We start from the raw sequence: 24,061 nt of genomic DNA, 5'->3' as shown, positions 1-24,061 counted from the left end.
ACTTGCAAAATGAGCATGTATCTTCTAAGTCTATTTAAACATCTTTTTTGTTGTTTTACTGATTTTATAAATGTCCTTCAAACAGATCCAGTAAATTCAGTGCTGGCAAACATTGGCCTTCATTTCTACAACAAGGTACTGTTCATCAGAGTCAATGAATGCATATTTACCTGGAAGAAAAGAATAGGAGCACAGGGGAAACAGGCATTTGTGTCTCTCCAGGTCACCACAAGGCAGAATTCAAAGCAAAAGGAGAACACAGAGATGCTTGTTTTTAGAGCAGAAGGAGCGACTGATGAGGAGGAACAGGCTGGGGGAACAGAGAAAGACCTCCGACGATTTCATCACTTCAGCCAGACTTAAAATCAGCTGGTGTGATTAGATCCTTAATATGCTTTTGAAGCTTCATGCATATCAAATAACAAGCATTCTGGGAGTTACATTCTGGTAGTATATCACTCACAGATAGTACACAAAACTTTAATATTGCTGACATTGAGGAAAACCAACGGCATTCAAAAATTCATCTCCCACTGGTCCTTAGCTATACCAAGTTCCCCTGCTTTAACCATGATGACTGTGACTCAGGACTTCTAATTGGAAGTTCAGTGGTTTAAACCCTGGTTCCTCCAGTTTGCACCACAGAGTCTCCTTTAGCAAGATATTGAACCCCATATTTACCAAATATATCTACAACTACCAATCTATTTAACCACAATGTGGTAAAGTGTCCATATCATGCATAAAACTAGCCTTGATTCAGCTCTCCAGACCTGATAAAGGATATTTCAGGAAATAGTAACAAGTAATGGCTACTATCAGTCCATCTCAATATCTCTACCCCTTGTATCATTACACATACACAGACACTCACACACACACACACACACACACACACACACACACACACACATATACACATTCACACACACACACACACACACACACACACACACACACACACACACACTGAGAGAGTACAACTACAACAAATTGCAGAAGTATTAAAGAGTAGGTATTGATACGTTTATATTATATTACACACAGTTATATTATTGCTACTACAGTGTTTTGTGTGTGTGTGTGTGGGGGGGGGGGGGGGTATGGAATCAGAACGATGCCACCTTGAAACGAAACCGAAAAATGGATTGAAACCGAAAAAAAATATTGTAACTGAAATAAATGTACTGAAAAATCTTGTATTGAAACCGAAAAAAAAAATTGATAGTGAAAAACAATTAATTGAAACTGTAATTTTTTTTGACAGCCTGAGGTGTTCTTCAGTAAATTGGACTACCGGACAGGAGGACCTGAGGCCCCACCGCATTATTTTTGGTAAGTTAAATGTGTTTGTAAGCTAATCCGTAATTTAGGTCCTTAGCTAGCTACCTAAGGACCTAGCTACCTAAGGACCTAGCTAGCTAAAATGAGCACTTGGCTGTCGGGGAAACATGTATGGTAAAGTTCGTTTAGCTACCCCGTGCAGGTGAATGAATTTACCCTGACTAAAGAAATCAAGAGAAACGCACCGGGCTGCTCAGTGACTAACCACGGTTACTGTACTTTTATTATGAGTATTATACTGTAAGAGCAACGGGCTGGACTCTGCTTCTGCTCCTGTGCAGAGCTGATTATTAAATATGTGCAAACAGCAGCATGTTTTCTGTCGCTTTCCACATGTGGAAGGACATTAAAGCCAACTTTTAAATTCCCCTCATTAGTCAATAGCTACGGATTAAATAGCAAAGCCCGATACTTACGTACTGAAACCAACTACTTCCGCTTGTCAGCTTAACTTAAAATGTTACATTTTTCCCCTGATTATTTTTTTTAGCTTTTTTTTTTTTTTACTGAGTTTGTTACAAATATTCAGGTTAAAAAACTGTCCAAATTATTTTTAATGAATTATGTTCACAAAGTCACATGTTCAGTACTCTGTACAGCTTGCATCCTTTAGGACAAATAATTTGAAACGTTAATATTTCTTGTTCAATACTGAGCTGATAACACCTCTGTATGTTGTGACCAGGATGCAGTAGCAGACTGAACCTCGACTGAAACCTGCTCCATCATCTCATCTTTGCAGATGTCCATTTATAAAGCATCAACAACTCAAAGGTAAACACGATATTAGAAAATGTGTTAGTAAAGCCTTTAAAACAAATAAAAAAGAAACAGCTGTCGGCAGAACTGTAGGACTGAACAACTTCAGATCCCGAGTGTGTGAGGCCGGAGAAGGATCAGCTGTATTTCAGATTTGAGAGATAAACTTTATATTTCAGTTTGTGATAATTCTGTTCTGTTTGTGATTACAGGAGCTGTCCTCAGATTCAGACCTCAGCACCACCCAGTGACAGCAGACAGATCATCCTATATCTTCAATCTTTGTAGTAACTCCAAAATTAACTGAAGAAAACAGTACAAAGGTTAAAGTACCACATGTGCTGTCAGTGAAAGCTGCAGCTGTTTTATTGATAAATTTAAAGACAAAAAGTCAAAAGGATTAATCACCCCTGTAACTGTGTCACTATACATCAGCATTAACAGTACCTCAGTTTGGTGTTTCAGAAAACTGCTGATCTCAGACCTGCATAACTTCTGTTTTAAACACTGAATGTACTCAGCTACATGAAGAGCACACGATGTTTTCTCTGACACAATTAAATAAAACCTGATTAAAAGTCAAAGGTTGTTACTTGTATTTGAACTAAAAACTTGTGATCTGGAATTCTTTCACTGTTTTTTGACAATAGTGTGTTATTTATCATAAAGTAATTCAGAGTCATTCATACCAGAGTAACCAGTGAGCACAACATATATTTAACTTTCTACAGGACTTAAAGCTATTACTATAGCTTATAGCTATTACTTAACTGCACTACTGTATAGTTTTGTGTAAATAATCATTCTGTACATATGATTTTTAATCCTACAACTGTTTATAATTTGCATAGTTCACATTTCTGTATAACTGTATATCTCAGATTTCTGTAGTTTTGCATATTTATATCCTGTTCATAGCCTGTACATAGTTTGTACTCACTACAGCCTGTACATACTTATAGAATATTCACAACATACTTCATACCGTGTACATTGTAACATACCATAATAGACCCATTTCTGTAATATACTTACATATCTATACTATTGCTAATATATATTGTAATATATCTATATCATGGCTAAAGCACTTCTGGATGGATGCAAACTGCATTTCGTTGCCCTGTACCTGTGCAATGACAACAAAGTTGAATTCTATTCTATTATATTATGTAAAAGTCCAGACCCTCTGAGGATTATTTGAGTACTTCTAACATTACACAAAGCAAAGGTCTCCATCAGTGTTCATGAAATGCTGGGTTTATCCTTCTTGTGAGGGAGCTGCTGGTGAAGATCACGAGCCCTGCTTGATCCAGGCGATGAGTTTCAGTCTTCCTGGTGTTTCTGAAATGATGCCTCTCACTGTGGGTCAACAGAACTTCTGGCACAGGACAGCTGTAATGAAAGAAATTGAAGTTTTGGAAATGCCCTATATGTGAGAAGCAGATTTTGTATTTACTTTTCTTTTGCCAATCAAGATAACAAAGTATAATTTTCACCATACAATTACTAACCTTGTCATCTCCTGCACTGTCTGTTTTGGGCTCTGGGCTCCTCCTTCCCAGCGCTCATGAGACTGCTTTGATGCACTGTGGTATGAGGTGCTAACCTGTTGACAGTGTTGGGAAGGTTAATTTTAAAATGTATTCCACCAAAGATTATAGAAGTAATGTATTCTGAATACTTTACAACTACATGAATGTGCTATTGCTGTGTGATTTATTACTATTACTGAAGGCTACTCGGCATACCAACACCAACTAGATGTTAAAATCTTAATATAAATGAGTAACAGTAGGTGGACATTAGGTAAGGCTGCAGCGATCTCGTGTAGAAAACTATTCAGCGCGTATATAAAACAGGTCAGCGGCTCCGAACCGTAGTAAAGGGACCTCTGGCTAATATGTCCGGTTCGTGTCGGGCTCATAGCTGAAAACTAGCTTTACTTTGTTGTCTGGGTCAAGTTTGCTAGCGAGAGACAGAGAGAGGCGTTGAAAGGCTGCTTATTGTTTCGGAGGAAAACACGAACACAGTGTACAGTCGAGTCTTAACAGCTTACTTACAGCTGGGCTCGTCAGGCACTCTTTTTGGCTTTCGTGGTTATTATTATATTTACATGCTTCCAGCTCCCGTTTCTGCTCCGTGACAGCTCGTACTTTTCCTTTTTCTCCCTCCTCGCTCACAGACACGTAACGGGTATGGCAGTCCATTCTCCCTGCAGCACGGACTACACTGCCCATGAGGCTACATTGTTTAGGGCGATGCCTGTAACACTCTGCTATTGCCTTCATATTAAATCATTTTTGTATAATAAGTTTTAGAGGCTCTTATTGTGTGTTTTGTTTGGGTTTCCACCGGCGTGGAATTAGCAAAAAATAGAGAGACCATAGCCTAACATATGAAACAGGTAAATACCGCCATGTAATCCATTTATTTCAACAAACTAACTGTATTCTCAATATCACCTATTGAACAGTAATTGTAATGGATACATTTACTCATATTTTGTATTTTAAATACGTAACGCCGGTGCATGTATTATGTTACTGCCCAACACTGCCTGTTGAGATCCTGAGATCCGCTCCTAAAACACCGGCCTCCAACTCCTGAACAAACACGGGTGTCCCTAAATTTAGCAAATATTAGCTTCAGGCTAGCTTGCTACGACGAATAGGCTAATACCAGCATTTTACCACAACTTCACCAGATGTAGCTAAAAAAACTAAACTAATGTCCAGCCCAGTGGGACAGCAAGAAAAGATGACAAAAAATGATTACTTACTTGCGGTTTGGAGGTTCAAGCTGAAATTGAAGCAGCCATTGAAAGACAGGAAGAGAGAAAGATGGCAGCTTGGTCAGCACTAGTGGCCTCTATAATATATGCAAATACATGCGGGCCGGAAACCCCGCCCAGCGCGCCCCCGGACGCCAAAACAGTGCCAGCAGATTGAAACTGAAAAATGGTTTGAAACTGAAAAATGGTTTGAAACCAAAAAAAAATGGATTGAAACCGAAAAAAAAAAATTGTAAGCGAAAACAAAAAAATTACAGTTTCAATTAATTGTTTTTCACTATCAATTTTTTTTTCGGTTTCAATACAAGATTTTTCAGTACATTTATTTCAGTTACAATATTTTTTTTCGGTTTCAATCCATTTTTCGGTTTCGTTTCAAGGTGGCATCGTTCTGATTCCATAGGGGGGGGTACTGAACTGTATCATATGTGTGTAATGTGTTGATTAATAAAATAATTTCTGTGTTGTTCTCCCTTTTGGTTTTTTAGTTCCCGTTAACATTTCCTTCCTGTCCTCTCAGTCTTATCTCTGTATTTTGGCTTTTAGTGTCTCCCATGTTGAGTCAGTCTTTTATGTCTGTTTACACTTTGTCTGTGTCAAGCTTGCAGGACTAAGACATCCTGGTTTTTGTATTAATTACTTCCATTTTATATTTTGATAGTATATTATCTTGTGTGCATTATGTTTAGTTTTGCTTCCCCTGTCTGCACTTCCCTTATCACCCTGGCATGCTGCGTTTGTGTGTGTGTTCTGTAGTTATGTGTTTATTTTCCTTTGGTACTTTACGTTATGCCTTGTTATTTTGTCTTTCAGCCTAAATACAAAGTTCGCCTTTTGTTTATCACTATCACACAGCACATGACAGACCCTGGCATCACCACACCAAACATAGTAAGATTAGCAGTGCATTTTATGAAAAAACTGCAGCACTTGTTTCTCAGTTTTCACACTTTACAAAGCTTGTTTGTGAGTTCATCACAGGGTGACTGTGGGTAAGTGTCATTTTTGTTCTGAGCACCATCTTTGTGCCACTGTTTCTCCAAACGCAGGTCGCTCACAGAGGATCTAAAACACAGACTGATGAACTCAACAGTGAAGTTTGTTAGAGAAAAAAAGGTTTTCTTTACACTTATGTCATAAAGAATGTCCACTGAAGTTTCTTCTGCACTGTAGATAAGTTCATTCAGATTTTGATATTGCTACACTGTAGCTGATAGCTGTCTAAAGGCCTGAAATGTTTACACTGATAGGGCATGTGTACACATTCACTAAACAGGGATGTTTTAACCAATATTTAATTAAATTTATTGCATTTGATCTTTTAAAGCATTTTCCTTAATTATGACTGCTGATAGAGGTTATTATGTGAGATATTATTTACAGTTAGAGGTTGTGGTATGGACAGTGATTCGGGAAAAATGGCAATCACTCTATGTGTAGTTAGGAGTGTGATTCCCACTGCGCTGTCAGCAGCAGGGTCCGGGGGAGGAGCTGAAGTGGTGACGATTAGCAGGCTGCTTTTCCCAGGCAGACGTGGCAGTCTCTACCGCAAAAAAATAAACGCAGATAAACAAGGTGAGAAACTAGGTGATCTACTGCTGTAAAGGACTTTTAACAGATTCAGTTACACTGCATGTTGTTTATGTATGAATGAGTAATAGTGAGCTTTGCACGCCTTTAACACCGGTTAACACAATGAAACTTCACAGGAGCAGCAACAGCTGGAACAGCTGCAGAGGACGGTGGGAGGAAAAGGAGGGGCCGCCACCGAAGACAGAGGACGGTGATAACCCGAAACGAAGGTTCGCAGAACGTCCTCCACACTGTGGTCTTTATCAAAAGCAAAAGTTTCCTTTCTCTACTTGAGCACTTTTCTGACACTTTGCTACTTTTTATTCCTCCAATTTCACACAAAGATCTCGACTTTCTACTCCTTACATTTTCCAAACCGGTTCATTATTGTCATTATTAATTATTTCACTCCTTTCTTGACTACAGGATTTTTTTCTTCTTTTTATACATTTAACAGGAACATCATGTGATTAATAAATTAATTTAAAGGATGTGGGGGCAAGTCCATGTAGAACATTATATGTCAGACAGGCGTACATATTGTCATCACCTCTGTCACGGTCTGCGGAGGCAGACCGTGCGGAAATGTGTGTGGTGGACCCAGGAGCGAACACAAGCGAGGATGCAGGAGTGGAGTTAAACAAAAGCGAGCCTTTTATTGTGGCTGATGAATACAAAAGAAGCAAACAATAATAAGGGCAGCACAAGAGCAATAACTAAACAGAAACCTAAACTGGGAATAAACTATGGTAAGACTATGACGTAGAATACAACAGACCGGGCATGGAAACACGGAGGGTGGGAACACAGACGACGCGACACAGACTGTAAGAAACACAGAGACTAAATACACATGAGGGATGATCAGGGGAAGTGGCCACACATGGGGACGCAGCTGACACACATGAACTTAACGACAGGACAGGAGGAGTGAAACTGAATACACTGACAGTGAATGCAGGCCTTCAAAGTAAAACAGGAAACATGAGACATGAACCGGGGAGACGTAGTACAGGGGGAGGTGACAATACTGACAGCATGAACTTGACAGTACAAGACACACAGACATAAACACACGAAGGGCAAGGGAGACGTAATGCAAGGGTGATATATACAGATGGCTGGACTAACTTAATGAACCGAAACAATCAATAAACATCAAAATAGACTAAACACAAAATACTGGGTCGCACGACCCAGGACCATGACACCCTCGAGCACAGTAGATTGTTCAAATTGATGGCATGGGTATATCTCCTAAAAATCTTGGATGAGTTTATTCTGTGTGACCCTGTGTTTTTGTTGGTGTATCACACACACTGCTGCGAAAAGCAATTTTCCTCCTTCATGATTTCTCTTCTTTTGCTTTTTTTGTGCATATTTGTGACACTTTAATGCTTCAGATCATCGATTTTAGGCCCATATTTTAAAGATTTTATAGTTTAAAGTGTGGCTTCCAATTTAGTCCTCAGAAACATTCATGAAATTAGTTAAGATTTAAAACTGTCGAAACAGAGACAATTCTCTGGTTGCATTTCTTTCCACTGCCACTATAAAAGGATTGACTTCGGTTCTCATTCAGATCATCTTCCCAAATGTTAAACTGTGAGTCCTTGCTAATACTTTTTAGGCTAATGTAGGAGTGCTTAAAATTATGAGCGCTTAACCTCAAGAATGTATCATCTGTGTCAATATTACTTTTTAATCACCAGATGGAGACAGTGTGTGTGTTTCTGTGGATGATTGTAGGGTTGGTGCAAATTTGCTTATAATGAATCAATATGTATCCGAGAGTCACTAGATTACTCGAGCAGTTTTATTTTTATTTTAAAAAACAGATTTTTTAATGATGTGGTGAGCTCCAGTCTTTAGAGCTGCTCGTGTCAAAGCCCCGTGGATGAATTTAAAAAAAAAAATCAAAACGAAAGAGGAAGTGTTTTGGGAGGATAAACCAAATGTGACGTGTTTTTTGTACACTGTAGTTTTTTGTTGACTTTACTGTCTTCTGGTTCCCATAAATGACACGATCAGCCTCTTTTTTTCAGTCATGGGGTGCAGACAGCAGAGAGTGCTTCAGTTTTTGACCTTCGGTAAGACATACTTTTGTAATGCTTTTGTAGAGAGACAGTTTGGGTCTTTGAGGTTTACCTTTCAGTGCAAATATTGATCACTTTAGATAAATGACTACAGATGTATGTGCTTAGTTTACACAATAACCAATGTCATTTTGTTCCTTCCAAGTTTCTTGCCTCTTGGCCTTCACTTCATCTGCTGCAGGTCAGTTTGCTCTTGTGTGTGAAATTTTTTAATTCTTTTCAAATTTAGGAAAGTATTAAATATAGTTTATATTATGTGCCTGATAGGACAGATCAGACTAGCTGGGTCTGGATCCACTCGGTGCTCTGGAAGAGTTGAAATCTATCACAGTGGCTCCTGGGGAACAGTCTGTGATGATGACTGGGATTTGAATGATGCTAAGGTGGTCTGTAGACAGCTGGGCTGTGGGGCAGCATTGGAGGCCACTTCATCTGCTCACTTCGGTCAAGGAAGTGGACAAATCTGGCTTGATGATGTGGCCTGTTCAGGAAGTGAGAGTTCTCTAACTGAGTGTAGACACAATGGATTTGGGAAACACAACTGTATCCATGGTGAGGATGCTGGTGTCGTCTGTTCAGGTGGGAAGTGTTTGTTATACTCTTATCAAAACATAGATAAAAATGTGCTAAATTAATAAATAATACATTTTGAACTCTTTATTTATGAAGCACACTCATTAAGCGTTCTGAGTGGTGGAAGAAAGTAGATCATCAATCATTGTTTAAAATAACCAGCTGTTCCTCTTTTGGCAGCAATAACTTCAACTTCATGCCAGCCCCTTTCTAAGTTCTGATCTCTGTGTCAGATATTTGTGTTTTCATGAGTGTGTGATAAGACAAGTAAAAAAAAAAATCGGTGCTTGTGTCAAAATGGCTGAAGATATCTTTATCAATGTCAGTTTCCTTTCTTTGATATTATTTTATTTTATTTTATTTATTTATTTTTTAGAAAGAGGGGCAATACATATTAATGAACATTTTAACAAATGTAAATATGCCAGATTACAGCCTTGGGCTAATTTCCATCTGCAGACCCTCTGGCAGGTTGATGTTAAACACAAGTTAGTAAAAACATACAGAGACACTATTTACAGGTCATGTGACAAGGACAAAAACAGTGATCACATTATACTAGAACAAACAATGACAAGGAGAGTGGACACAGAGGACAGTATAGATAACAATAACGGAAACACATCAATTATATTGCACAAACCCCAGTGTTGTACATGCCCTGAACATCGTGATATTGCGTTCACCCATTGCACTAACAGTTGTTTCCCTTTTTGTAATACACTAACTCTTTTTCCCGTCCAATATAAAACATGATTATTAAACATAATTACATGTTTGTGTGTCCCTCAGCCGCCCTTTTAAGTGACTCTTAAAGATGGGTAGACTTGTACTTTCCCTCACTGACAGTGGAAGACTATTCCAGAAGCTCACTCCCTGATATGACAGAGCATTCTGTGAAAAGGTGGTCCGCCTGAGTGCCAGTTCACAATCACCTCTAACAGTGGCTCGAGTCAGTCGAGACCCGGCAACACTAGACTTTTGTTTAATAAAATCACTCATTGGTGGAGGCGCCAGACCATGTATAACTTTGTATATTAGACAGGCAGATTTAAATAATTTGAAATTAGTAAAATTTAAAAACTTGTATTTTTCTAAAATTTGACAATGGTGATATGAAAAAGGTTTCTTATCTAATATTTTCAATGCTCTTTTGTAGCATACTTCAATTGGCCCAATAGCAGCAGAGCTCGTATAGGACCAACTTGTAATACAATATTCAATATGAGCCAGTATCATAGAATGCAGGAATGTAATCGCTGCTGTGTCTGTTAATGATGTGCGGATATGTCTAAAGTTCTGTATATTAACATTTACAGTTTTCACTACTTTTTAATGTGTTTTTTAAAGGATAATTTAGAGTCTAGTAGCACTCCCAAATACTTACAGCATCCATGCCCAAATATGGTACCACATGATCTTATCAGTACTTGATATTTATAGTTGCAGTATGGTGCTGTTTTTTCTCAGTAATCTTCATGCAGCAACTTCCCTCTTGGTTTCCTGCTATGGACCGCATGCCTGTTCAGTTATTTGTATTTAAAAAACACATTAACAGCGGTGCTTATCAACAGAACTAATTCGCTTGAATCAGCTCTAACTTGAACAAAGAGGTTAAAGTGATTTTTGGAGGTGGAAAACCTAAGAGAAGATGCACCATAAGGAAAGAAATCACTGAGAAACAAGAGCACGCGGAGACCACAACTCCTCCGAAGGGCAAGAACTATACAAAAACCTGTTTTAGTGTTTTAAGATGTTCCTATGAGAACATGCTAATAACATCCTGTTTGTATTACAATATGATGACATTAGCCTGTTTCTATTATAAAATCAAGGACATCAGCAATATATACTGATTATTAGTGCTGATGTCAGCATGACAACATCATGTTATTCAATTTGTTTTGGATTATGATATTTTTATAGCACAAAGACTTTTTTAATACAAAAATGATGATAAATGCGTTTTCTTGCCATTAAGTTATTAGACCTCGGGTGTCAAACAAGTGAAACAATAATTTCATTTGTCAGGTATTAATGGCCCGTGGGAGGCGAATCTTCAGCCCTGCTAAGAATTCATGCAAGCAACTTTATTAAATGAGCACACCATTTGGCCACATGCAAAGAGACTAGAAAACTTGACGTCATTTATAGTTCTTAACTTGTTTCATCTGCTGCTCACCACAAACAAGCATAAATTTTGGACTTTTAACTATATTTTCATAGGTTTTACAACTTTTCCTACTGATAAAAATCTTCCTTATGGCCACAAAGTAATTAAGCAATAAACAGTTAATCATTGAACCCCAATGCCCCCAGTATCAAATGTGAAAGGGAGAACATCTGGTTTAACAGGATGTACAGCCAGATCTGTCAAATATATAAACGTGTAGCATCCACAGAAACATCAGAATCTCAGCTAAAAGTTTTCAAAACCATTTCAACAACCAGCAAACAGCAAATGATTAACGAGCAGGTAAACAGATTTTGCTTTGTGAAAATAGGAAAAGTTCTTCTAAAGACTCTTCAAAGAGTCATGCTGACAGATTTTCTTTTTTTGTCACAACTTTTTAAAACTGTTTGATATGCAACTTCTTTACACAGTGACAGAAAGCAGAGTTTGGTCCGGCCCACTTAATAGCAAAGTGGTCTGTACGTGTCCCGCGAAGTAAAATGAGTTTGACACCCTGCATTGAACACTTAGGAATCTGTGGTGTCTTAAGTCTGTACAGTGTTTAGCTGACACTGGGTGAAATCAAACACTTCATGTTTTTCATGTGTTTCTTGTTGCCTGGCTGCACACACAGAAAGTCATGATGCCAGACATATTCAGGAACTAACAAGGTTCTGAAATCAAATGTTACTCAAACCAGCCATTCCAACCCTACAGTACTTACCTAAATGTAAGTTAAATTATGTAAGACTTATATATCCGCAGGATTTATGATCTCATCCCCGTGATCAACACTTCATAGGCTGAAAACAAAAACAAAAAGAAAATAAAACAAAACAAAAAAAAAAAGGAACCCAGACAGATAAGCATGATCAGTCAAGCTCATTCACGCAGAAATGAAGGGGGTGGGTGGGAGCAAGATATTTTTTTATGGCATGCCGTAAATGCCTTATGGGTAAGTTACATGGGTGGAATCTCTTTTGTTTTCTTAATAAAAAAACTGTCTTTGATTTTGCTGGTCTCCCTGGTGACCATGAAATCCTGCTGCTACTCTTACAGTACTGTTTCAGTCCATGCAAACTAACATCTCTAAGAAATCTATAGTAGTAATTAGAGATGGACTGATCCGATATTACGTATCGGCATCGGTCCGATACAATGAGAAATGGTTTAGAGAGGAACTTGGTGTTTGCTATCTTGCCAAAATGCACTTAGGCATGCAGATTGGAGACTCGAGCAGCCAAGAATCAAACTACCAACCTTCCAGTTAGGAGATGGCCTACTCTGCCTCTTGAGCTACAGCTACCCCTGGTATTTATTAGAAAAGGTAGTTAGCAATGACAAAGGAAGGGAGAGTGGGGCATGTTCTGTACAGAACGATTACTGCTAACAGACATGAAATTAAGTTAGATGAAGGATGGGGGGATGGGGAAGAGCTGGGGTGGTAGTGAGTTGGTAGTGGGTTGTAAAATTAAAAAGTTACAAAGATTTGCTATTTAAATGCATAAACTTATATTTATCTAAACTAACATTATGCTAAACTGTGTTTTTCAGTGAGCCTTCCAAAGCCCAGGATCTCTCTGAATAGAGATAAGGTTGCCTGGGGTGAAGATGTCATCATTACTTGTTCGATCTTATCCGAGTTCTCTGGTGGAACTTTCATCCTCAAGAAGACCTCAGGCACTTTCAGCCAGACTGCATCCTCAAGTTCCACATCTGCTACCTTCAGTATCCACAAAGTGGACTTAGATCATAACGGCTCGTACCAGTGTCAGTATAAGAAAACCATTTCAGAGCAAAACTTTTCATCCCCCCTCAGTGATGCTGTCAGACTCTCTGTTAATGGTAAGAAAACAAAACAATTTCCTGAGCTCGACAGCTCCAAGAATCAAAAGCTAAAAGTGTCATTAAACCAGCAACATATCAATCAGTATTATGCTGTTTTTTTGTTTGTTCATTTGTTTTGTTTGTTTTTTCATTGAGTTTCCCAAAACCCCATATCACCATAAATCCTGTTGGTGAGGTCACCTGGGGTCGGAACATTGCGATCACTTGTTCAATCTCCACTCAGGTTTTGGGTGGAACGTTCATTCTGATGACAACATCAGATTCATTCAACAGGACCCAAACTTCTAGTACAAACTCTGCAACATTCAATATCCTTAAAGTGAACTTTGATAATGAGGGATCGTACCAGTGTCAGTATCAGAAAATGGGCTCAGGTCTTGAATTTAACTCCCCACCAAGTGACTCTGGCAGGCTCTCTGTGACAGGTAATAAAGCAAATACATGTAAGAAGCATTTTTTCAAACAAAATGAGAAATTATCATTTTTAATACAGATAATAAGTTGTTTCAGTCATAGCTTAAACTTGTTTTAATAGCTATTTACAAAAAAAAGCACAAACAAAAGCAAAAAAAGCATTATGAACAGAATCCCACTTTCATTGTGGATTTTTCAGTATCCAGAGAAAATGATCTCAAAGCCAACAGTACTGAGGAGTAAACACACACTACTTGAAACAAACTATTACATACCATGGAGGATTGAGCAGCTAAAGAGCTAAATGCTACGTTGAGGGCTAAAAGATTCAGTAAAAAGACTAGATGTTACAATCCCTGATAATGCATTGCTCTAAATGGAGAAAATCTTAAGGGATGGCTGTTATGAGGAAAGGCAGCCCAGAAACTTTACCAACAGCATTCTTCATTGTGTGCCTCAGCTTTCGGTCTTTTACCCAAGCTAATCTGCCATTTTTCTTGGCAGATAAGCATGGACTTTCATTTACCATGTAGCAAGAAACTTCTAATGTTGCTCAATAACTGCTGAATGTGTGAAAAATTGTGATGAAATGTGTTGAGTTTGATTCAGCTTCCCTTAAGTGCCCCACAAAAATCCTTCCTTCTGCTTTTGATTCTAGAGTTTAAACAAGTCCAGAATTAAAAGGTAGAGAGAATAATATGTTTTAATCCTAGTTTGCTTTCACACAGTGAGACTACAAAGGCCCAGCATCTCCTTGACGTCTCCTAATGCAGGACTTGTCTGGGGTCCTGAGGGTGCACAAATCACCAGGGGTTACAGCTTCATCCTCACCTGTTCCATTAACTCCACATTTTCCAGTGGACATTTTATTCTGAGCTTCTCTGGCTCCAACCTCACAGAGCCAGCAGTCAACAACTCAGCCTCCTTTAGTTTCCCTGTAGCTGAGTATGAACATCAGGGCAACTACAGCTGTGTGTATGAGGTCACAGTGTCCACACGGACATTCAGATCTGCTGAAACTGCACCGATCAGTGTCATCATTAAATGTAAGTGCAGTGTTGAATTTATGTTTTATTAACAAAACCATATCATAACCACCTAAATTTTCTCAGGATTAATGTCTCTGTATTTTCCCTTTGTATGTTTGCAATTAAGACTAGAAAGAGAAGAAGCAGTAGAAATAGGGGCAAAGGCTGAAATAAAAATAGAACTTAACAGAAACAGGAACTTAAACCTTGATGTTGCCAAAAAAAGAAAAAAAAACTGCTGCCAAACAGCAGTTATGTTCATATATAGATATACACTTCTGGTTAAAAAAAAAAAAAAAAGTTATGTCTCATTGCACTCTGAAATGAAAACATAGTGCACATAAGCAACTGAAGTGTACCAAAATGTATTCTAAAGTTTTGACTCATCAAAGTAGATATAACAGTTTTTCTACAATAGAAATCAAATATTCTTCAGAAAGTCCTTCCCAATCTGTTGCAGAAGGTCCCATAAATGTTGCACTTGTAGGTTGCTTTGCTTTCACTCTTCTGTCCAGCTCGATGGGGTATAAGTCTGTGTCTGAACAAGCCATCCTCTTGTTTTTTTTCCTGAGGTAGTTCTGGCATAGTTTGGACTTGTGTTTGGGGTCATTATCTTGCTGTAGGATGAACCCCTGACCAACTAGGCACAAACCAGAGAGTATTGCATGGCACTGCAGAATGCTGTGGCACCATCCCTGGATCCAGTAAAACAGCCCCAGACCATCACTCTTCCTCCTCCATGTTTGACAGATGATGCCACACACTGTGAAACCATCCTTTCGCCTACTTGATGGCAAACAAAGATCCTACATGATGAACTGAAGATTTAAAATTTTGATTCATTAGTCCACAATACCTTCTTCCAGTCTTCAGTAGTCCAATGGCGGTGTTTTATGGCCCAGGCAAGTCTCTTTGTCTTAATCTGACGTCAATGGCTTTCTTGCTGCAACTCGTCCTGTCAAACCTTCAGCTTAAAGTATTCTCTTTACCGCTTAAACTGAGACTTGCTTTCTATACCACTATTAAGCTGTGCTTGAAGCTGTTGTCCTGTGAGCTGCCTATCATACAAGCTGTTAACTCTCAGAAACTTGTTCTCTGATTCAGTGGTGGCTTTGGGTCTGTCAGACCTCTTCTTGTCTAAGTTATCAGTTCACCATTTACCTTTGTACCATTTCAAGCTATTCATTGGACTTGAATGACATGAATTGCAATAAATAACTAGAAACATTTGGGTGTTCTAAAACTTTTGACCGGTAGTTTATAATAATGATAAATGGACTGTTTCTTATATACCACTTTTCTGCTTTTCTGCTCTGAGCACTCAAAGCCCTTTATACAACTTGCCTCACCCAGACTGGAGCAGCCAGTGATCGAACCATCAACCTTCTGATTAGTAGATTACCTCAATTTTTTTCAACAAAAGTCGTATACATTTCAAAGATTTGCGTATGTTCAGCTTTCTTTTTCTTTTTTTTTTTACAAGTTTTGTAACAAAACCATCTAAGCATTTTTCCCCATATATAAAGCTCTTCTCAACCACTTTTCCTAAGCGAAAAGCTTAGCTCACATAGATATGTTGTGGAAAATGGGAGCAATGTCAAAATGGCTCTGTTTGCCAGAATGAGGAACTCCTTGGCAGCAGTCAACCAAAAACTATCCAAAGATAGATCAGCAAAGCTTAGCTTCACACCACAGTCTTGTGTCAATTCAGTTAGTTCCTCCTGCTCCTGCAAAGTCATATCCTTTCCAAAAACTGCTGCTGAGCTATATGGGTCTCTTACCCAGTCAAGGCATTCAGTGGAAACAGAGGGGAAATAAATTAACAACTTCTTCTCGAGTGTTTTCAAATGTTTACCTACTATTTCACACAGTGTGGCAGTTTCAGTATCTCCTTGCCATTTCTGAGCGAGTGGGAACATGCCAAGGTTGGCATTTTTTAGATAGAATAGAATAGAATAGAATAATCCTTTAATTGTCCCACAAGGGGAAATTTGGTTGTAACAGCAGCCAAAAAGACACATATACAAACAAACAGTACACAGGACACGGAACAGAAACATACACAATTTTTTTTACATATTTACATTAAGGACAATGGTTACTATAAACAGTACTGTACAGTTATTAAATTAAATAAAAATAACTACAGGTAAGAGGCAAACCAGGTTGTAGTGCGAATCGGTTAATTAAAGATGTTGTTGCCAGAGGTGGACCTTTGAACAAAATACATTTATTATATCTGTGCTTGTGAGCAGGTTTTCATCTCGGCTTTGTATTTGTGTGTTAAGTTTATTAAAATGCTGAAGTATATCTGCCATGTAAGCCAGCCTTGCACACCCCTCATCACTTGAAAGCAGCTTTGCATCATTGTACCTCTCATCACTCAAAAACATGTTTAGCTCTTCCTGCAGCTCAAACACACAGGCCAGTACTTTGCTGCGTGCCAACCATCGGACCTCCGTGTGGAACAATAAAGCTTTATGCTCCACTCCCATTTCCTCGCACAGAGATGCAAGTATGTGGCTTTTCAGAGGTCTTGTCTTGATGAAGGTTACCATGCGCACGACATCATCCAATACAGGAGCTTGGTCTGCTGGTAAAGTCTTGGCAACGAGCGCCTTGCGGTGCAGAAAACAGTGCGTAATAATAACATCTGGGTTTATCGCTTTCACTCTGCTAACGAAACCTTTGGTGCGTCCGACCATGGCTGCTGCTCCATCACTGCAGATACTCGTGCAGGTTTCCCACCCTCTTTGTTCAAGCTATTCGGATGTAACCCAAAAAATTTCCTGTCCCGTTTTTTTTTCTGGCAGTGCCTTGCAAAATAGAAAGTTTTCCCTGATGGAGTCTCCTTCCACAAGACGCACATTGGCCAATAGTTGGGAATGTCAGCTAAGGTCCGTAGACTCATTAAGATTGGAAAGAAAAGCATCTGGACTTCTTTAAGTTGCTTGAAGACGTTTCACCTCTCATTCGAGAAGCTTCTTCAGTTCTAAGGTCAAATGGTGGAGACTCCCAGATTTAATTCCTCAGTGAGTGTCCCCCAACGGGGTCATGAACCCCCTGTTGATCCTCTACCTAATCACACAAGTCAAGGTGTGAAAACGGGTGTAGGTCACAATCAGTCAAGGTTTTGGATGAACCTGCTGTGAAACCTGGCCCCAACCTATCATGTGATTTCCTGAGGTCAGATGGCCCAGGGTGTGAGTGGGCATTAAGGCGTCTTGGAAGGGATCTCAGATGGCAGAAAGTTGGTGTCGTAAACCACCGCCTGTGTTCAAAGATGGTCATTCACAATACACATAGATGGCTTCTTTCACTCCTCTTTCATACTATCTGTCTTCTGTGTCCAAAATGTGAACATTGGTGTCCTAAAAGAGTGACCTTTGTCCTTTAGATGCAGATGGACTGCTGAGTCTTGTCCCGTCAAGGTGGCTCTTCTATGTTGTGCCATGCGTTTATTAAGTGGCTATTTGGTCTCTCCAATGTAGAGGTCTGGGCATTCGTCACTACCCTTTACAGCATATACTATGTTGCTAAGTTTGTGTTTAGGAGTTCTGTCTTTGGGATAAACCAGTTTTTGTCTGAGCGTGTGGCTGGGTGTGAAGTACACTGGGATGTCATGCTTGGAGAAAACTCCTGTGTTTTTCTGATAAACTGGCAACATAGGGGATGACAATGTTTTTGCATTTGTCTTTCTGATCCTCAAGAGTTGGTGTCTGATCTTCTTTTCTGTGCCTCGTTGCTGACTTTATGAAAGCCCAGTTAGGATAACCACATGTTTTAAGAGCCTCCTTTACATGTGCGTGTTCCCTCTTTTGTCCTTCAGGCTTAGAGGGAACATTTTTTGCCCGGTGGTGTAGGGTCCTGATTATTTCAAGTCTGTGTTCCAGAGGGTGATGGGAGTCAAAGAGGAGGTACTGGTCCATGTGTGTGGGCTTCTGGTAAACTTCAACATTGAGGTTGCCATTCTCTTTAATGTGCACGGCACAGTCCAGCAATGGCAAACAGTTATCCTTTGTGTCTTCCCTGGTGAAATTTATGTTTTTAGCCACAGCGTTGATGTGCGCAGTGAAGGATTCTACTTCTTGGGTCTCGATTTTGACCCAGGTGTCGTCCACATATCTGTACCAGCAGCTAGATACCCTCCCGTTAAAACAGCCAAGAGCCAATAGATAGGGTCGCGGAGTATGGGAGTGCCTACTGGGGTCAGCGGGGGAGCTGGCCCCAGGGAGGGGTCACCTGCCCCTCCCTTCCTTCCCTCCCCATCTCCAGCTGCCTCCCTCTTCCCGCTCCACCACAACCACCCACACATGTAGGGCCTTGGAGTAGGGGTATGTCACCAGGGTGCAGAGGAGGCTACCCCCCCCTGTCCCCTTCTGGCTGCCTCTGCTTCAATTTTATCCCACAACTTAGACATTCACATTACTCACACTCTCATTACGCATACATATAGGATCTTGGGGGTGGGCACGATACACGGAGTCAGAATTACCATCAGGGTGTACACCCCACCCCTGGCGTCGTTGCCAACCTCTCAATTTTGAATACACGTAGACATTGAGGGCTAGCAGGAGGGACTATGCGCATACCTGCTGCTCTCTGGCAGGTAGCTCCATGCCCTCCTGGGTTTTAATTGCACCTTAGAACACACATGCATCAACACTACAATGAGCGGGTGGAGGGAGGTTTGGAGTCTTCTCTCACCCCCGTTCTCTGCGGCCTGCTGGAGCGGGGGGGCTAGGAGGAGGAGTTGGCCGTCCGACTGCGGTCTGGAGTGTGGGGCCTCCCTGCTGCTGCGGAGTCGGGGCGGTCTGCCTCCCCCCACCGCAGGGAAAAGGGTAACACCACCTGGGTCTGGGTGCAGTTCCCCCCTCCAGGGGCAAGGGTACCTAGACCCGGTTCGTAGAGTACGCTTGGGGAGTGTGACCGTGTGTACAGCGTCTCTTTATGTCTGTCTCCATGTTGGTTGAGTGTGGAGTAAGTGCATATGAGAGCATGAGGGTGGGAATGGATGTTTGTGTCTGTGTGTGCCTGTATGTCTGTGTCTATATGTCAGGTTGGGTATCAGACGCCACCTCTCTGGGGACATCTCAGGCCCTCCAAGGTTTGGAGGCCTATCTCCACCCACCACCACTTCCCCTGCCAGTGGCGGACTCCCTCAGGTGTCGGTGCGTTGGTGGTTCTTTGTGTCTGGGGGTGGGCGTCCGGGTACGCACCGGCTCACTCCTTGGCGGCCGCTTATCGGGGCCTGGAGCCTGGGGCTCGCTCGGGCCACTCCGGAGGTGGGGTGCCCCCGGCCTCTCGGCCTGGGGCTCGGTCACTCAGGCACAGCTGGCTGCCGGCGGAGCTCACGGGCGCGTCACTGCAACTCCCCCTGGCTTCTGCTCCGCGGCTGCTGAGTGAGCCCTCATCTGGGACTCTCCTCAGCTCTTACTGGGACAGTGGTGCGGCTGCCCCTCTGTTGGTCTTCCTTGGTCTCTTGTGTTCTGGGGGCCTCTGGATGTCTGGAGTCTTGATCTCCTCCATACCTGCTTCATGCCCTGGAGGACGGGGCTGTGGCTCCCCACACTCCCTAGCAGATCGTTACATGGAGAAACCTTTGGAATGCAAGCATGCTGATCCACACAGGTATGCACACAGGTGTACACACGGGTATTCACAGACGCGGACTACAGCTTTCTTGGCTGCTGCCTCAAAGCACATTGTGCGCTGTCTATCTTGCGTGCTGCACAATATCGTTTATTATTTAGTATCTACTGATATCTACTGCTAGCTAGTTTATTGTGATGATGCCGTTTTTTTTATTTATTATGTTGCTCTTTGTTGTTTGCTTTCTCTTCTGTTTTTTTTCTCCATACAGGTGACCCAGGAGTTTTGTTCTTTTTTTTTTTTTTTTTTTTTTTTTTTTTTTTTTTTCTTTCTTCTTCCCCCCCTTCTCACCGTCTCTTCTCCCATTTGGTTTTCTTTCTCTCACTCTCTTTCTTTCATTCTTTCTCCCTGTCCTATCCTCCAGTCATGTCTGTCCCGTTTGTAGCAACTGAAAATAAAATAAATTCATAATTATAATAAAGGTCAATCAAATGGACCAATATGGCAAGGCCATGACGATCCACTTGGTAAAATAAATCCGCTTGGCATCTTTCTTGGCCTTAAGACAACAATTCTGATGGCTATAGATCCAAACGGGACACAAAAAAAAAACAACAAACAAACAAAAACAAAAACAAAAAAAACAGCCAAGAGCCTTTCTTTCCACCATATAAAGGTTGGCTACAATAGGTGACACCGGGGAGCCCATGGCACATCCATGTTTTTGTCTGTAAAAACCGTTGTTGTATTTACAATATGTGGTGGTAAGGCAGAGGTCTAACAGTGTGCAAATCTGGTTGGGGGTAAAGCTGTTTCTGTCTTCCAAGAAGCTGTCTTCTTGTAGTTGTTTTTTGACAGTCTCCACTGTGTCCAGAGGCAGTACCTCCTCTTTGACTCCACCATACCATCCTCTGGAATGTTTGTGTAATGTATGTATGGTCGGAAGGGCTCCAATTTCACTGCAGGCAACTGCAAGTGACAAATAAAGGCTTCATTCATTCATTCATTCATTCACTGCCACCCACTGACATGAAAGAGTAATTACTCTACCAGTCACTGCGTTGAAAGGACAGATGCCCAACAATGATTTTATTATTTGCAGTAATTATTAAATTGTATTTTTTGGACCAATTAATTGAAATTAAATAATTTCCCACGGCACACCTGATGATCTCTCACGGCACAACTCTGTGCCACGGCACAGTGGTTGGGAAACACTGCTCTAGATTAGCAACTTAACTAAGACGTAATTCATTGTACCAGGGAAGTTTTTGATCAAACTGATCGAATGCTGTCCTTCTAGTGTCTTTGATGCTGCTGTTGTCCTCGGTAGCTGTTGGAATCCTGCTGCTGCTCCTGCTGCTGCTGTTAGTGGTTCTCATCAGGAGAAGACAACGACGAGCCAAGGAGCCTCTAGCTTTCATCCACAGTCAAAGTGTGTGCTCACAAATTTTAGGCAATTATTCATTAGATTGTTTGACTACATATTGACATTGTTTTCCCTTACTTGTGTTTCAGTTGTTGACCAAGTCGGGAATGCTTACCAGTGGGGAGACAGTGAGGGTGATGAAGACGATGCGCAGGACTATGTGAATGTTGATCTAATGGACACTAATGTAAAAATGAAAGGGGGAGCTGCAGGAGTGGATGAAGAGGGAAGCAATGACTATGAGGAGCCAGTGTGTAATGATGATCATGATTACAAGAAAGCAGGCCCCAATTGCATGAAGGCCAGGAAAGCCTATGTGAGTGTAAGTGATCACAGAGAAGATGAAGATGATGTAACTAGTGATGAAGAAGACAACTATGAGAATGTATCCCCACCATTACAAAGTGTGGTTAATAAAAAAGAAGAAGAAACTAGTGATGAAGAAGACAACTACGAGAATGTATCCCCACCCTCGCTGTATGCATCACCACCACCACCACCAGGTGTAGATAATGATGGTGAAGAAGAAACTAGTGATGAAGAGGACAACTATGAGAATGTATCCCCACCCTCGCTTGGTGTACATAATGATGAAGAAGAAGAAAGTAGTGATGATGAACAGGACAACTATGAGAATGTATCCTGACTATCAGCAGTTAATTATCATTGATAATAACTTGACCTAAAATACAACTGCAACCAAAAATTCTTTTGGCCAATATGTTTAATTAGTTAGCTTGGTTTCCCGTAATTGTAACATACTACATAATATAAAAATATATAGATGCCTTTTATATAGATATAAAAGGTAGACTTGCCTTCTGGGTCTGAAAGGTGATGCCATTGTGGAAGCCACTTAGACATGAATTTTTTTTTCTAATGGCCAACAGGAGGAGACTGCTTTTGTTGCAAAGGTGCGATCTTGTATGGAGGTCTCTGGCTTCCTTGCTGTATGAGCTCATGACCTTAAAACCGTTCTGATGTGTTGATGGCCTCAATTGGTAGTTTCAAGTTTAAAATACTGAACACACATGACTTTGTAAATCATCATGTACATTAGAGTCAAAAGAAGGGTAAAGCAGGGTAATCTTTATCATGAGAATCACAAGTTGCTTGCTTCTGATTGGGCTCAGTTTCTCAGTCAGATCTGCAACGTGTTCATGATGCCCAGTTTTAAAACACCCAGACCAAAATGGCAAAATTGCTCAGCTTGAGGCTTCGCAGTAGGTGATGTCAGCCATGGGTGGGTTTATGCATACTTTATAAACATTCTAAGATGATCCCTTAAAACTGTCTTCTAATGTTAAAATTTTAGAATTTCAACAATTTGAATATTTTCTATGTAGTGTAAGAATTTATTAGCTGCCCTTAATATTAAATTCACTTGTTCTAGCTTTTTAGCCATGACTGTGAAGATCTCAACATCAAAAACCTGTTTTAGCCTTTTTTTTCCCCTATTCTTTGTATAACCTCAGTTAAGCTTATTGGCCTGAAATTTGCAGAAACCCTTGATTTACAAACAAAGATAATAGACCAAAAAGCTCTATATCTTAATCCAGCTGTTGCTTGCTGTACTCATCCTATAATTTTATGTTATATTTTTTGATTTCCAACATCATGTATTTGCACAAGTAACACGAATATGTACTTCAGGTGTCCGTGTACATATTTAGTATAGTCCTGGTGACAAGGTGTCAAATTTGATCCTGGAGAGGTAAATACAGTATATTTGTATGAACAGATAATGCATATTTTTATATTCAAACTCATGTAAGTTTTTTTTTTTACTTAATGTAAAGCAGTCACACAAACTTTATCTTTGTTGATCTTATCAAAACACATATTTAGCACCTTGTATCAACAATGTAGATGACAAGATGATTTCACCCTCATTTATGTCCTTACAGTTGACCTCTGGTATTCGCAGAGGTTAGGGACCACAGCCACCCTCAAATACAAGTTCTCTATTTGTAATGAGTGCTCACTTATGAGCAGCTGCTGAGGTCTGTTCTCGATTGTTAGTTAATTTCTGATGAAGGAAAAAATAAGATACCATGTACACGGTTAGCATAAAGACTGCCAGTGTGAGGTAACGGTTAACCTGTGATTACAGAGAACAATAACTAACATGATTGAACATTTTTTGTTTAAACTAATAATAGCACATGGTCATTATAGCTGTCTCACATAAAGAAGGTCCTGGGTTTGAATCTTGGTGGTGTTGTCATGTTCTTGTTGTGTTTGCATTGATTCTCTTCAGGGGCCCGTTCTTCGTACGTCGCATACTACATCCAAGATCAAATGACACATCCAAGACCAAACCATCGCGCTAACCGTGAGCTTGCTAATCCGGTTCCCCGAACACACCTGCTGTTGACGATCAGTACAGCTGGATGAAGTAATGTGAGATCACTGGGTGTCGTAAAAGGGGCTACGCAT

The 24,061-nt window shown here is 40.4% G+C and overlaps 1 protein-coding gene and 1 long non-coding RNA gene across 5 annotated transcripts; both read left to right on the top strand.

The window, feature by feature from the left end:
• The first annotated feature begins 1,259 nt into the window (after positions 1-1,259).
• Positions 1,260-2,411, top strand: LOC120716088. Of its 2 annotated transcripts, XR_005691800.1 has the most exons (3): positions 1,260-1,335; positions 2,030-2,118; positions 2,316-2,411. It is a non-coding gene; the product is annotated as an uncharacterized LOC120716088 (long non-coding RNA). The 2 variants fall into 2 exon arrangements; XR_005691799.1 differs by lacking the exon at positions 1,260-1,335 and having other exon boundaries at positions 1,748-2,118.
• A 4,052-nt stretch (positions 2,412-6,463) lies between these two features.
• On the top strand, positions 6,464-23,837 carry LOC120716086. 3 transcript variants are annotated; one of them, XM_040003434.1, is made up of 9 exons: positions 6,464-6,699; positions 8,515-8,559; positions 8,711-8,746; positions 8,833-9,144; positions 12,866-13,156; positions 13,291-13,584; positions 14,302-14,619; positions 21,497-21,628; positions 21,712-23,837. In XM_040003434.1, exons 2-9 carry the CDS (start codon positions 8,517-8,519, stop codon positions 22,266-22,268), a joined length of 1,983 nt encoding a protein of 660 aa, XP_039859368.1. In that variant the 5' UTR covers positions 6,464-6,699; positions 8,515-8,516; the 3' UTR covers positions 22,269-23,837. The 3 variants fall into 3 exon arrangements, with proteins under 3 accessions (XP_039859368.1, XP_039859369.1, XP_039859370.1); XM_040003435.1 differs by lacking the exons at positions 6,464-6,699; positions 13,291-13,584 and having other exon boundaries at positions 8,065-8,559; XM_040003436.1 differs by lacking the exons at positions 6,464-6,699; positions 13,291-13,584; positions 14,302-14,619 and having other exon boundaries at positions 8,065-8,559.
• Positions 23,838-24,061: the final 224 nt, after the last annotated feature.

The sequence above is a fragment of the Simochromis diagramma genome, unplaced genomic scaffold (assembly GCF_900408965.1).
Source record: "Simochromis diagramma unplaced genomic scaffold, fSimDia1.1 OVJJ01000583.1, whole genome shotgun sequence".
Lineage (NCBI taxonomy): Eukaryota > Metazoa > Chordata > Actinopteri > Cichliformes > Cichlidae > Simochromis > Simochromis diagramma.
Note: the sequence above shows the minus strand (reverse complement) of the source record. Positions and strands in the feature narration are given on the sequence as shown.

What these genes read in the sequence shown, in the direction of transcription:
- LOC120716086 (XM_040003434.1), top strand. Translation starts at nt 8,517, where the DNA reads ATGGGGTGCAGACAGCAGAGAGTGCTTCAGTTTTTGACCTTCG. An exon ending in TGTCAGACTCTCTGTTAATG is followed by an intron (nt 13,157 to 13,290) that starts GTAAGAAAACAA and finishes TTGTTTTTTCAT; the next exon opens with TGAGTTTCCCAAAACCCCAT. An exon ending in TGGCAGGCTCTCTGTGACAG is followed by an intron (nt 13,585 to 14,301) that starts GTAATAAAGCAA and finishes GCTTTCACACAG; the next exon opens with TGAGACTACAAAGGCCCAGC.